This window comes from Lepidochelys olivacea (assembly GCF_965140295.1).
Source record: "Lepidochelys olivacea isolate rLepOli2 genome assembly, chromosome: 21".
In the NCBI taxonomy this organism is placed as follows: domain Eukaryota; kingdom Metazoa; phylum Chordata; order Testudines; family Cheloniidae; genus Lepidochelys; species Lepidochelys olivacea.
Genome location: NC_140431.1, coordinates 14,537,475 through 14,552,985, shown reverse-complemented (window position 1 = coordinate 14,552,985; position 15,511 = coordinate 14,537,475). Strand labels below are relative to the sequence as shown.

The 15,511-nt window shown below is 49.6% G+C and overlaps 1 protein-coding gene across 1 annotated transcript in view; it reads left to right on the top strand.

Moving 5' to 3' along the window:
* LGR6 (leucine rich repeat containing G protein-coupled receptor 6) overlaps positions 1 to 15,511 on the top strand; it is a 201,204-nt gene that overhangs the window by 75,448 nt on the left and 110,245 nt on the right. Inside the window, exon 3 of the mRNA XM_084611351.1 lies at positions 10,522 to 10,593. Within this exon, the coding sequence (XP_084467477.1) occupies positions 10,522 to 10,593 (72 nt within the window). The remainder of the gene's footprint in view (positions 1 to 10,521; positions 10,594 to 15,511) is intronic.

The window sequence follows — 15,511 nt, the reverse complement described above, 5'->3', positions numbered from 1 at the left end:
TCAGCTTTTCCATTCTATTTTCCAGGTCATCCTGCTTGTCCTTACTGAATATTGGCACAACATTAACATTGTTCCAGTCTTCTGAAATTTCCCTCAAAGAATTATTAAAAATTAATACCAGTGGGCATGCAATCTCTTCAGCCAACATTTTTAAGACTCCTGGGGGCAAGTTTTCCAGGCCCACTGTTTTCAAAAATGTTTATCCCTAGCAGATGTTGTTCAGCATCCTCTTCCATTACTAATGTACTGGAAAGTAATCCATCACCTTCACATGATACAAACACATTATCCTATTTCCTTCCAAATACAGAATGGAAATACTAATAATTCAGAAAAGGTAGAAGTGTTCAATAAGTAACAGTTTTACCAACTAACAATGGTATTGGCACATTGTTAGGACTTCTTTTGTTCCTAGTATACTTTTAAAAAAAATCCTTATTGTACTTTAGCTTCCCTTATCAATTTTCTGTACTTCCTAGCTTCTAATTTGTATTTTGATTGCTCTCTGTTTCCACTTTTTTCCATTTGTTATATGTTGCCGCCTTGTTTCTAACCACTGCCTTCATTTTGTCACTGAACCAGGATGGTTTGTAGTGTAGACATCTGGGCTTGGGCTGGAGCCTGGGTTCTGGGACCCTCCCTCCTTGCAGAATCTTGGAGCCTGTGCTGCAGCCCAAGTATCTAAACTACAATTTTATAGCCGGGTGAGCCTGAGTCAGCTGACCCTGGCAATCTGTGGCTGTGCTGTGGGTGTTTTATGGTGGTGTAGTGTGCATCTGTTGTGCTTCTCTCACACATGCACATACAGCTCTCTCAAACAATACCCAGCCCTTTGCATTGGTATTCATCCCCTACTCAAAGCCCTCCACCCACATATGTCAGATTTCTAGCCAGCCTTGCATGTGGCCCGTGCTTTGGGTGGTGGCTCCTGTGTTTCATCTATCTGTTCCATAAAGGAGCTTAATTGCTTTTTACATGCTTCCTGAATGAAGCATGGCTATTATGTCCACTAGCTTCAAGAAGGTTTTACCCAGCCCTGGGCATAATACAGTCACTGACGTTTCTGTGACATAGTGGGGACACTGACACTCCCGCAGCAGCTTCAAATAAATCTGAAACCAGAACATTTTAGGGAGCGCATTTCCCTTGTCTATAGGCTTCGGTTTGCTGCAAGTGGTGGCTAGCTCATTTGCTGCCCCTTCATGCAAAAGGAAATTTCTCATTTTCATTTACTCTGAGAGAACTTTACATTGCACCATACTGCATTTTTTTTACCCACAATGCACTGTTCCATTTGGGAAATTGCAAACTGTGAATCTGGAGGATTTGCTAGAGCATTAGGGATTGGATGAATTTCCCTTTTCTCTTCCCTGGGATAAAATGGATTTGAGATTTGCACAGGATTTGAACTTCTCATCTCCTGCCTTTGTTACCCTTGACAGCCAGTGGCTCCCCACTGCCTCTTAGTCTCTCACTGTGACCCATAATGGTGGAGAATCACCAAAGCCAGATGTTTTTGTTTAGATGCTCGACAGTGATATTGTTAACGTTATTGATCTTTAACTTTTCAACATTAGGTTTCAGTCAACAGCAGATTGAAAAGCATGGATCACTAAAACCCCTCAGAGCTGTGGTCAGGCTTGCCACAGACTCAGGCATGCATCATAGCCAGAATTTTCAAAAGAGCTTAGCACCTACAGTCTAGGATAGACTTTCAAAATACTTCAGCTCCCATTGTTCACCACAGTAAGTTACCAGATTTTCACAAGTGCTCAGCAATATAGGTGCACATTGGACACTGAGATTTTATAAAAATCTGGGCCCCAGTTATGAGTGCTGAGCAACTGAATATTTGGCTTTGAGCAACAATGGTGCAAATATAAACGACACTGGGCCTGATTCTACTTTGCACAAATTGCACGGCTCTGGCAGTGGGAAGGGGCTTTACTGTAGAAGTTACATCTGCTCCAGGTTCCCTTTAGGTTACCAGGGAAGAATTCTGCCTCCCAGCTCTCCCCTTTTACAATATTGCAACAGCTCACAGGGTGATAAAAGCCCCTGAGGTACGTGGAAAATTCCTCCAGTCATCACCCCACAGCACAACAAAGAGGCCTTAATATAAATGGAACCAGGCCCTTTGTGCTAATCCGGAATTTTTCCACTAAATATATTTTTGTTTGGAAATGCTGATGGTTCTGTTTCGAACAATCTCACGGAGAATGGTCGGGCAAACTTTCCGTCTTTCAAAAACATTTGGGGGGGCGGGGAAGGGAAAGAAGTTTGGAAATTTTCAGGCTGTCTTTTTGACACTTTTGAAATGAACGGCATATCTCAAAATTGACCGTATAGTAAAACCAAAATTCTTTCAGATGTTAAAGTGTAAAATTGAAATGATGCAAAAAAAGATTTTTGGTTCAGAGACTTGAGACTTTGTCCCAATTTTGACTTCTGCCCCTCCCCCCACCCTCCAATTCAGGGTGGGAAAATTTTCCCACCATCTCACAATTCTCACAGGACAGGGACACTGTTTCCCATCAGTCCTACAGGCACACTTCCAAAAAGGTCCGTTCAAACAGAGTGCCTCTTGAGAGATCCTTAATAAAACCGTGATTCACCGGCAGCGCTGGGGGGTTTGGACAGAGCTAATCTTGTTAGAGAAACTGGACAGCTTATACAATAAGGGGATGGAGGAAACACATTTAATGTCCTGTATTGGGTTGTTGGGGAAAGCAGCTACATCTCATTAAATCTTAAACCAGGTCTAAACTACAGAGTTAGGTCAACACAAGGGCAGCTTACATTGTCCTAACTATGGAAGTGTCTACACTTCCACATCTCTCCTGCCCAGCGGCACTGCCCAACTACACTGACCTAAACTCCTTCACCTCCAAGTGGTGTAGTTAGGTCCATGCAGTGTCAGTGTGTAGACGCAGAGTTGCTCATGTCAACTGTTACTGGCTTTCAGGAGCCCTCCCACAATGCCCCATCCTCACAGTACAATCGATACAAGTCCTCCTGGTTAGGACACACACCGCCAGCACAAAGAGCAAAGTGTCAACACACACAAGCGAAGTAATTACTGCGATGGCTGTATGCTGTCATAAGTTAGGTCAACTTACTTCTGTAGTGTAGACATGGTCTTACGTGGCAGATGGATCCAAATTGGCTTGGATATGAACATTCCTGGGGCTTGAACTGTCTCAAAGGCCATGAACAAGAGTAACAAACACTGCATAGAGCTGGAAGAGGGTTTGGTGGGGCCCACAGGGAGCAGCAGTGTTAGAAAGGGCCTGTTTAACATACTGTTTAATGAGCAGGGCAGAAGGGAGTAAAGGGCACGTGAGTGAAATTTGTAGGTGATACTAAACTGGGAAGAATTGCAAACACCAGTTAGGGCAGGGAAATAACTGGTTTGACTCTTCTCATTTACAACATGTTTACACCTGTGTAACTCCATTGGCTTGACTCCTGATTTACACCTGTGGAAGTGAGAACAGACTCAAGCTATGTCTACACTTAAACTGCAACAGTGGCATAGCTGCAGTGCTTCAGTGTAGCCACTCACTTCGGCGCGAGGAGGGGTTCTCCCATCATTGTAATGAATCTACCTCCCCAAGAGGCGGTAATTAAGTCCACGGAAGAATTCTTTGGTCCTCCTAGCACTGGCTACACAGGAGGTTAGGTTGGCTTAACTAAATCGCTGAGGGGGGTGGGTGGGTGTGTGGATTCTTCACACCTATGAGCAATATAGCTGGGTTGACGTAGCTTTTTAGTATAGATCTGGCCTCAGGTCTTGCATTCCAGGACCTTAGTAGCCCTGTTGTGGCTTCTGCCCACTCCTGAGAAGCTCTGATCTATGTATGAGAGCATATTCAGCTAGAGCTGGCATGTCAGGACACCAAAACTGTTTGTGAATTTAGGTCAAATGTGGTGAGTTATTTTTAACTGGGGGAGGGGGGGGGAACCACTGACAAAATATTTTTGGAAATGTCAATGTTTTGTTTCAGAAAGGAAAGATTTTGACTTTTTGTTTCCAAATTCAGCTAATTAAAAAAACCCCAAAAAGGTGAAAAATGCTTGGAAAAAAATGAACTGAAACTAAAAAAAGGAATTTATCCAAGGTCGAACGAAAAGTTGTTTGACTTGAAATGAAATGTTTGGAGCTTTCCATTTTGGTGAGAAATACCAAAAACACTTCAAGTTTGGTTCAAACCGAACTATTTGACCTTTTTCGGTTTGGGGGGCCATACTGGTCAGCCATAGGTTCAGCCCGGCCTTGGTACTGACACGAAGGGATAGGTACATTAGAAACACACCCACCAGCCAGATCAGAGAACTAGAGAGAGACCGCTTGTCATCAAGTGGCTTATAGGCATCACAGCCAAGGAGAGTTCTGAAAAGGATTTTGCAGGAGGAGAATGAGGTGGCTTTGTGGCTCTTTATCCCGAGCGTGAGGGGCAGCCTGGGGGAAAGCACAGAGGTTCTTGTTTGAAAACATGATGGAGGTTGGCAGGAGTCGATATCCAGATGCTGAATGAGAGATGATAGGTGGGTGGGGATGGGTGGGCTTCTTATGAAGGTCGGTGCCTATGGAAAGAATCTCTGGGTGGCAAACGTTACTTGGCTTCAGGGAATGAGCCAGCCCTGCAGGATGCTGCTGCCACCCCTCTGCCTGCCTTTACCACGCCTCTCAGCAGTTACCACTGCAGCAGACCCCTCACCACTTCCTGACTCTGATCTGCAATGATGGGAGCTCTGGTGTCTCCAGAGGAGATAGCAGAGTTGAGCTTGTCCCTTAGCGAGAAGGGCCTGAGCCCTAGCCCTGCATACCCCAAACAGATGTGGGGGTGTCTGAGGTCTGGAGCTGGAGTGGAGATAGCCCTAGCTTATCTTCTTGGAGTGGACTGACACCCCTTCCAAGGAGAGCAGTTTCCCATTCGTGCTCCCAGGGGGGTGAATTCCCTAGCTCGGGTTTCATGGGCTGCTTGGAAATATGGTTCCAATCTCCTGTGGGGAAGGGGTGAACTGTAATACTGGGAGGAGAGGGGGCCTCTGGTCCCGAATTAGCTGCCATTGTCAGCATCACTGTGAGAGGAGTCGTCTCCCCTCTAAATGAAAGCAAAGGGGAGAGGCTCCATCTGCTTGAACTTCATGGTATTTTGGCTTCCAAGGATGCATTTAATGGAAGGAATCTGCCCACCAGGGGGGTGACCTTCAAGAGAGCTTGGAAGGGAAGGGGGAGTTCAGCAGGGAGGAGGCTGCTGATTGACAATTAGCATGGAAATGCAGCACCATGGGCACAGGGGGATCATTGTGTCTCGGGTGTGCCACGTTAAATGGCCAAAGAAGCTAATGACAAAGAACAGGACAGCCAGTTCCCCCCTGCTCCTGATTTATTACCCCCCATAACTCTCCCCACCATGGGGTGAATAGGACACTGCCAGCTGGTGTGGGTGGCTTCTTCCCCAGAAACCTCCCCGACTCTTGCGCCCCTCCTTGCTGCTGAGTGTGACATGTGCAAGCCCCTCCCTGGCCCTGTCATGGGCGTGTAGCTCAGTGATAGAGTGTTTGACTGAGGATCACGTGGTCCTTGGTTCAGATCCAAGTGCCCCCTTACAAGCTTAGTCTGGGAGGGAAGGGACTGCAGGGCTCTGCTCTGGGTCACCCTGCTGGGGGGCCCAGCAAGGTGGGGCACAGTCTGGGAGAAGGTAGCACATCCGTATCCACAGCCATGGACACATACACAGCCACAAAAGTATGCACGCACCCCATTGTGATGTGTGCGCACCCAGAGGCTGACCAGCCTGCGCACGGATGCCTGTAAACACACATGCAGACACACTCGACACCTGTGTGTGCAGAACAGCACCTCTGCATATGTAAAAGCCCAGAAGCATACTGTCGAATAAAGGCATGCAGCAGTCTAACCCATTTTGACTCTCCTTTTTAAAACCCCAACTGCAGAGCCAAGGGTGCAGAGGGGACATGTCCCCTTTCGTCCATTGCAGGACATCCTCGCCTCCCCCCCCCCCACCAGCCCATTTCAGAGCAGCCTTCTATCTCTCCCTCTCTCATGTATCTGGTACATTCCAATCTACCTGAGAACTGGCTGCTGTTCGAATGCCCCCCCCCCCCATGCATCCTCTCTTCACCTGCAGGGGAACCCCCAAGATTCCTGGTGCAGGAACCAGCATTGCCTCTGGTTTTGTGTGGTGGCTGTTTAAACTAGCCAGGGGCGGCAGCTCTGGAAGCTTCTCCCCCTGCTCCCCCCTCCCCCCGTAGTCTCCTTCCCCCCGGCATTCTCTCCCCAGGTGGAAATCGGCCGTCAAAGGGAGCAGTTTCACCCAATCGCACTCCCCGGTGACAAACAGCCCGGCTTGCCGGGCAGCTGACGTACTGCGCAGGCCGGAACCTGCCTCTTCGCCCGCACATTAAAGAGACGACCCTGTGCTATTTATGCTGTCGGAGGCCTAATTATGGGAGCAATTTTGGATTCCAGCGGTGGGGCAGGGGGTTGAGTTGGGGCTGGGACCAGCACAACCGCACATGGCCAGCGGTGAGTGGGCATGCCTGGTGCCGATCCCAGAAGCGTCCTACAGCCCACAGTCTTTGGCCTTTTTCAAAACACTCGCTGAAATATACGTGGCAGCTTCTGAAATGAATTTGTCAGTTAGCACCCAGTTCACACCCACGTCTTTAAAAAAGGAACTGGATTTCTTGCCAGTTTTTAATTCCTACATCCCCTATCATACCTATGCCCGATCTCAGGTACTGGTGGCTGAGTTTTACACCTGACGAGGGCATTGGGAGGACCTGTGAAAGCCCTTCACCCCCAGCCATTGGGTGGCACCACTGCCATGGATGTGCTGCCATGTCTCATGAGTCTCATGGGCTTTCATGTTAAAGCCCCAGCTCCTGGAGTCATGTGAATAAATGAGGCTCACCGGTTTCCTTAAAAATAAAAGTAAGTTTCTAGACCTCATGGTTGCAGAACAGAGCTTGAAAATGTGACTGCAGTGATTAGCTTTAAAATCCGGTTTCAGAGTAACAGCCGTGTTAGTCTGTATTCGCAAAAAGAAAAGGAGGACTTGTGGCACCTTAGAGACTAACCAATTTATTAGAGCATAAGCTTTTGTGAGCTACAGCTCACTTCATCAGATGCATATCGTGGAAACTGCAGCAGACTTTATATATACACAGAGAATATGAAACAATACCTCCTCCCCCCCCCACTGTCCTGCTGGTAATAGCTTATCTAAAGTGATCATCAGGTGGGCCAGTTCCAGCACAAATCCAGGTTTTCTCATCCTCCACCCCCTGGATTTGTGCTGGAAATGGCCCACCTGATGATCACTTTAGATAAGCGATTACCAGCAGGACAGTGGGGCGGGAGGAGGTATTGGTTCATATTCTCTGTGTATATATAAAGTCTGCTGCAGTTTCCACGGTATGCATCCGATGAAGTGGGCTGTAGCTCACGAAAGCTGATGCTCTAATAAATTGGTTAGTCTCTAAGGTGCCACAAGGCCTCCTGTTCTTTAAAATCTGGAGATTTTAGAAACTAATCTCATGATTTTTGGGAGACCCAGCTCAGGACTGTTGAACACATGGAGCTGGTGATGCTGCTCCAGTGTGCTGGCATCAGGCACCGGCAAGCAGTACCAAGGAGGCAGATACATACCACCTTGAGGAGGCAACAGGGCGGCCAAGGCATTGGGTTTAGGCTCAGGAGATCTGGCTTCGGTTCTTGGCTCTGACAGAGCCCCCATGTGATCATGGGAAGGTCACGTGTCCTCTCTGTGCCTGAGTCACCATCTGTAAAAGTGACTGTAACAATTAGAACTGCTCAGAGAATGGAGCAGAGGAGTGGGGGAGGGCTCTACGTAAATGCTAGAATTTCCCTCGAAAAACCAAAAGGCCAAAATCCATGTGAACGGAGTCATAGAGTTCAAGGCCAGAAGGGACCACCAGATCTGATCTCCTGTATCGCATAGGCCCCCAGCCCCACCCTGCCACCCCACACCAAGCCCCACCACCAGAATTAGTCTAACGTTTTATAGCCCTCAGACTCAACTATTGTGTGCTACAGGCAAAGAATAGGAGGGACTGAGGTGCCAGCAATGCCCCAGGCCCTAGCAAGGGCAGGGCATTGATTTAAGTGAAATATATCCAGATGGACCCTCTTTGAATTTTACTGAGATTGTGGCCTCAATGACATCTTGTGGCAGTTAGTTCTACAGGCCAATCCACATTGTGTGAAAAAGGGTTTCTTTTATTAGTTTTGACTTTGCCACCTTTTGATGTCATGTCCCCTTGTTCCCATGTTGTGAGATGACAGACGTTCCCGCTCTCCCTTCTGCAGAGCGTTTGCCACTTTGTATTCCTTTACTGTGCCCCCTTTTCATTCACCTCCCCGCTAAGGTAACCATCTCAATCATTACTGTCTCTCCTCATGTGGGAGTTTTTCCCTGCCCCGATCATTCTTGTCACCTGTCTCTGAACCCTGTCTTCCTCTAAGAACATAAGAGTGGCCATCCTGGGTCAAATCAATGGTCCATCTAGCCCAGTATCCTGTCTTCCAACAGTGGCTGGTGCCAGATATTTCAGAGGAAATGAAGAGAACAGGGCAATTATTGAGCGATCCATCCCATGCCGTCCAGTCCCAGCTTCTGGCAGTCAGAGGTTTAGAGACACCTAGAACATGGGGTTGCATCCCTGACCATCTTGGCTTATAGCCATTGCTGGAGCTATCCTCCATGACCTGATCTAACTCCCTTTTTTTGAACCCAGTTATACTTTTGGCCTTTCATAACATCCCCTGGCAATGAGTTCCACAGGTTGACGGTGTATTGTGTGAAGTACTTCCTTATGCTTGTTTTAAACCTGTTGCCTAATAATTTCATTGTGTGACCCTTGATTCTTGTGTGATGTGAAGGGGTAAACAGCACTTTTTTCTCCAGACCAGTCGTGATTTTATAGACCTCTGTCATCTCCCCCCTTCTCTCTTCCAAGCGGCAACGTCCCAGTCTCTTCAATCTCTTCTCAGACGGAAGCTGTTCCGTGCCCCTAATAATTTTTGTTGCCCTTCTCTAATTCTAATACCTTTTTTAAGATGGGCGACCAGAACTGTGGACAGTATTCCAGTGTGGGCACCCCATGGATTTATGTGGTGGCATCATGATATTTTCTGCATTAGTCTCTATCCTGTTGCTTATTCACTCAAAGTCTCCTGTGGCAATGGGTGTGATCCAGGGCACCCAAACCCCCCTGAGCTCTGGAGGAGTTTGGAGCTGGCTATGAACTCGTGGCTCTGCTCAGTGCTTCGACAGTGATGGTGATAAATTGGAAGGAGTTCAAAGAGGCGAGACCCCAATGAGCAGGGATTTGGAGAGACTGACCTATGGGGAAAGCATTAAACCTGCGCAGTCTGGCGAAGCGGTGGGGGCATGCTAACAGGCAGGTGCCAGCCAGGGCAGAGAGAGTGGCAAAAGAGGGCATAGGAACAGAGGGGAGAATAACCCCAGCAGCAGCATGGTCTCTGTGTCCTAGCAAGGGGGGGTCGTTCCCACACTGCTCTGCCATCACTGCCAGCAAAGCCGGGTTTCTCCTTGCAGTCACGGTTAGTGGCTATCTTTATGGAGGAAAGAGTCAAGGCCTCTTACAATGGCAGAGACAAGCCTCATTTCCTCTCTCCTGCCTTAGTGGCTGTAGCGCAGAGTCCTCCCCCAGTGGGGCATGGAATGGCCCCAGCCATGGGTTATCACTGGGGACTGAGTTTGGGTCCTTCACTGCTAGAAGCATGAGCCTCCCTCACCATTAGCCGGCAGCAGTAGTAGGCCATTATCCCCTCACGTGGGTTAGCCACTAGAGGGGAACACTAATGAACAGGGTACTGAGCGCGAGTCTCACGTTCAGCATTCAGACAGGTTTCAGAGTAACAGCCGTGTCAGTCTGTATTTGCAAAAAGAAAAGGAGGACTTGTGGCACCTTAGAGACTAACCAATTTATTGGAGCATGAGCTTTCGTGAGCTACAGCTCACTTCATCGGATGCATATCGTGGAAACTGCAGCAGACATTATAGACACACAGAGAATATGAAACAATACCTCCTCCCACCCCACTGTCCTGCTGGTAATAGCTTATCTAAAGTGATCATCAAGTTGGGCCATTTCCAGCACAAATCCAGGTCCAACTTGATGATCACTTTAGATAAGCTATTACCAGCAGGACAGTGGGGTGGGAGGAGGTATTGTTTCATATTCTCTGTGTGTCTATAAAGTCTGCTGCAGTTTCCACGGTATGCATCCGATGAAGTGAGCTGTAGCTCACGAAAGCTCATGCTCCAATAAATTGGTTAGTCTCTAAGGTGCCACAAGTACTCCTTTTCGTTCAGCATTCAGTCGTATCCACAGTCTTCTCCTAGGCTGTAGCAAGAGGCACAAGATGCAAGTTAAGTGTCCCCTGACAAAGCACCGGCATTACAGAGATGTTGATGTGACACTGGCTCCTCTTTTCTGCAGGCGCCTCTCTGGAAACCAGCTCTCCCAGATCCCAGGAGAAGCCTTTTGTGGCCTCTACAGCCTGAAGATCCTGTAAGTACTGCGTTTCCCCAGGCACTGCCGTTGCACTCTTGCAGGGCCATTGTCCCAGGGGGTCGCACATGACGTGGGACTCTGCTCCGTTCAGAGGCAGCTGCCAAGCCGCAAGGCATCCAGTTACCAGTTTCTGAATCCACACGGGTTAAAGTGCCCAGCCAAATGATCCTGTGGCAGCTCCAGGGCATGCTGGGGGCTCTGTCCTGCTGGGGGTCACAGCTCCTGTCTGCATCGTTTTCTGTGTGTTCTGCAGGATTGTACAAGAATAGAGAGATTCCCCGCCCTGGGGCGAGTCCAGGCGGAAGGCCTTTCTGGGCTCTGTTTCAAACCCTGGCTGTGGGGAACTTTTGGCTTAGCTCGTTGTTTGCTCTGACCCAGCTTGCAGTGTTCAGAGAGGAAGGGTTACTCGGTGGTTCGAGCAGTAGCCTGGGATGGGGGAGAACCTGGCTCAAGTCCTGATCTGTTGCGTGACCTTGTATAGAGTAGATTGCCACGCTGCAGCTCAGCTCCACGACATGTGTGCCCCTAGATCACGATACTGCCTGGGAACCAGAGACTGGCCCAGTCCTGAGATCCTTACGCAGGGGAGTTTTGCCTGAGTACCCACTGCGTCAGATGCTTGTGTGATTTGTCTGTACTTCGTAACTTCTTCACAGGTTGTGTAAACTTTCCTCAGCCCCGCATCACACCCTGCTCCCTCTTACCTGGCCTTGTCTTCCTGAGAAGGAGGCCTAGCAATCCCTAGCCAGCATCTTTCTGGCACAAGACAGCCGCCTTCCCCCTCATCCTCAGTGCAACATCAAGACCCAGAAAACCCCTGCTGGGTCTCCTCGCAGCCAATCACCCAAGCCCTCCCAATGGGAAGGGGTGTGGGGCTAGGGATGGCCCAGTGGGCAGAGACAGATGGACAGAGGTTACCAAATTCACAGGGTAGAATGCATCACTGCAGAGATGGGGTCTTCCCAGACTGGAATATGCCTGACTCTTTGCTGCTCTGAGAGGGTCCGGCACAACCTCTGCTCTGCTATCCAGCTGCCCATCCCTCTCTTCTCTCAACAAACACTTCTGAACATCTCTCCTGCAATAAACATTTCACCCCGGAGGCGATGTTTTGAACTCGACCGCACTGTGAAATCAGTGCAACCGGCATGGTTTATACGAAGCGAGCAGGTACAAACCTGCTCCCAGGATTAGAGAGTGCAGCCCTGTTTACTAGGTCTTCTGAAGATATAAAGTATGAATTCTGCCCTAAATCTCTGGGCTTAGCAATCAGATGCTTCTTTATCCATAGCCTGCATTAGGCAACGTATCAAAGGAACTGAGGAAAAACCGCAGCTCATCCACCCAGTTTCAACAAGGGGAACTTTCTACTCCAGGAACTCCTGGGTTTTGAAAGCCTCTTTTCAGCCATTTATATTTGACTGACTCCCAGCCAGCTGCTGACGCAGAATGTAGGAACATCCTAGGAAGGATGTGTTACTTCCTGAGTTTGCACAGCACCCCCTGCAGGCTAATGGGGAGCCAGCTCTGCCTCTCCAGACACCAGCACAGATTGTGTGACACCCTGTGACAATCCCCGGGAGATGCCAGGCTGGGGCCTCGGGCAGAGAGGCGAGGAAGGGAAATGCACATGGGGACTGGATCCTCCAAACGCTTACTCCAAGGCTGCCATCTGCATCGCTGTATTCCTTTGCCGTTGAGGCAGGGGGCGAAGGCTAATTCTAGCTCTTCATGCCGACACTGGCCATTTCTTTTGCTAGGATCCCTCCCCGCCTTATGGAACAAGACCTCAGGGCTAGCTCTCAGCACAGGCCCAGCATGCAGCCGCGTGGGGCCCTGCTTTGCAGCACCCAGGCCAGGGACCGAGGGGGACTGTGTGAGGAGGCAAATCCAGGCTTGACGCAACCCAGGAGGCCCCACGCATGTTAAAGCCATGGGGCCATGCAGTCTCCCCTGCAGCCCAGAAGGGGGCGCTGACAACCTGAAGGTGCATCCTTCAGACCGACTTTCCGTACCTTGGGCTCCATTTGCCTGGGCATGGTGGCTGCAGTTTGCTCTTCTCACCCCCAGCCCCCCAATCCAGCACTGACAAGGTCACCCCCGCGCCCCCCCCCCGGGACGATATCTGACAAGCACCTCCACCCTCTTGCAGAGAGCCCATGTGGGAGAAGGCAAAGAGGATTAAAATCCCCACCCCACCTCTGCCACCTCCATCATAGGAAAGATGCCAGCTGGTTGCTGTCTATGCAGCTGTAGGGAATGCCCAGCTCCCTGGGGGACAAGACACCCCCTTAAACCCCACGTGGGTCGCCGGGGCTGCAGTCGTGTATGGAGGGAAGCTTCTGAATCTGGCTGGGAGGCAGAGGTTCCTTGGCGGGGGGGAGAGACAGCTAGCTGGCTCCATGAGACCGACCCCCTCTGGGGTGAGTCCAGGCTGAAGGAATCTTTCCAGGCACTTAGTTTCAAACCCTGCTGGATGTGGGGAGCTTTTGGCTCAGCTGGTTATTTTGCTCCAACCCAGTAGTTAGAGCAGTCGCCTGGAATGTGAGACCCTGGTTCAAATCCTTGTTCTGCCTAGTCAAAGTGCCAGAGAATCCCCCTGTGACCTTGGGTTAGTCAATTAGCCTCCCTGTGCCTCCGTTCCCCATCTCAGCAACTTAGGCTTGAACTTGAGTTGCTACCCCATAGGGCAGCCTAGGATTGAACTTGAGCTGCTAACCCGAGTTAAAAGCCAAGTTGTCCTGTCTCTTCTTATCCCTTGAAGACCTGGACTTCGCAGATGATGTCACTCTCCTACCACATACCCAACACCATACACAAGAAAAAAACAACTCGACTCAGTGCATTGGACTGACAATCAACCGCAGTAAGACAGAGATCATGACCTTCAATATTGCCTCACCATCACCAATACAGCTAGAGGATCGTGTTCTCACCAATGTAGAAACATTCACATACTTGGGCAGCACCCTCAGCCAGGATGGTGGAACAAGCCAGGACGTCTGGAACAAAATCAATAAATCCAGGAACACCTTCAGGAGCTTAAATACAATCTGGAAATCATCCAAATACAACACCGAAACCAAACTCAAGATTTATCAGAGCTGCATACTTTCAACACTACTTTATAGTGTAGAATGCTGGGGAATGAGAGTGTATGCCATGTCCAAACTGTCTTCACTCCATAAAACCTGCCTCAGAAAAATCCTCCTTATCTTTTTGGCCTAGAACAATCTCCAGCCAAGATCTGTTCACACAGTGCAGCCAAGAGGATCTGAGCACCATCATTGCCAGGAGGTGTTGGAGATGGATCAGTCAGTGCCTCAGACAGAAATGGATTCCATCACCAGAGTAGCGATAAGATGGACACCTGAAGGCATGCAAAAACGAGGCCACCTGAAAACAACATGGCAAAGAGCTGTGGAGTCACCGCTGAGGAACCATTGAAAGACTTGCTGGAAACAGACAAGAGTGGGAGAGCATTGTCATGGCCCTAAATGCCCGAGGCGTAACAGGAACATGATGATGATTGATGTCCTGTCTTCACTGTCATGTTAGGAACACACTGTTTTCCAGTGTAGACATGTATCCTGCAGTAAGTGGCCCCCAGGTGCTTGTCCCTCTCCCAGCATTGATCACCGTTCCAGTGGTTCCCAGCGTCTTTGATATCTCTGCGTAGACAGGCTCATTTCTTATGTTCCTGCTGAAGGTCTGTGCCTTGCTCACCTCACAGCACAGATTGACCAGGCTGGGTTCCTCTGACCAGCTAGCAGGGCATCAGGTGCTAGGGCTGTCTAAGTGCTGGGTGTAGCTAACACACGATAGGGTTAGCTCTGTTTCCAGTTGAGCAGGCCACAGGGAAAGAGAAGGTTAAAGGCCGAGCAGCTGTATTTGAACCAGGAGGTTTCTTCCGATGCCTGGGAACCAAATGGGAATGGAAGGGCCAGGACACACAGGCATAAGGGATTGTGGGATATCATTGGCGGACTCTCTGAACGTGAGCCTGGTGATCTGGGCTTCTGCTATGTCCCCAATGCAAAATGAGCAGGCTTGAATCTGTGCCACAGTGGGACGTGGGCTCAGACCTGTATCCAGGGCAAATCCCCAGGCCTGTGTCCTGAGAGACTTCTGGTACGTGTCAGAAGGCTTTGTGTGTGGACAGTAGCAGGGTTTGGGCTTACAACCTGGGCTCAGACTCAGGTTTATGAAGTGTAGACATAACCCTTCTCTGGGTCTGTGCAGCACCTACTGCAATGGGGCCCCAATCTTGGCAGGGGCTGCTAGACACTAGTAAGGTATCAGTTTTGCCATTTTATGGATGGGGAAACTGAGGCACGGGGACTGAAGAAAGAGATTTATAGGAAGGGCCGATTATCACACATCTGCTTATGGTGGGGTTCTTAAACCTTCCTTTGAAGCTGATAACTGTCAGAGACGCAAGATGGGAGTAGCTGGGCGTTGGGTTTGATCCAGGGTGGCAGTTCCTCTGAAGTGATTTGCCTGAGGTCACACAGTGAGTCAGTGGCAGAGCTGTGACTAGAACTCTGGCGCCCTAATACCCAACCCTCGTTCTGGCCGTGAGAGCTCTCAGCTCCCCTTGCCACTTGATCTCTGCATCACACTCCCTGCCATGAAGCCTATTCTGAGCCAGCTACTCTGATCCTTGGTGTGATGCCCCAAAGCACTGCGCCACTGAATGAGGACAGCAAGAGAGGCACCCCTGCCCCCCCCCCCCAACCCAAAGGGACGGAGGAATCATTTCACTGGGCTATTGGGCCATATTCAGTGCTTGTGGAGTCACCTGCATGTGTGTGAAGTTGGTGTGAAAAGGCTTCCCTTTGATTGGGTAGCTTTCGCACCCGTCCTATCAGACAATGTCCTGGCCTCGGTTACACATGGCTTTGCCACCATGAGC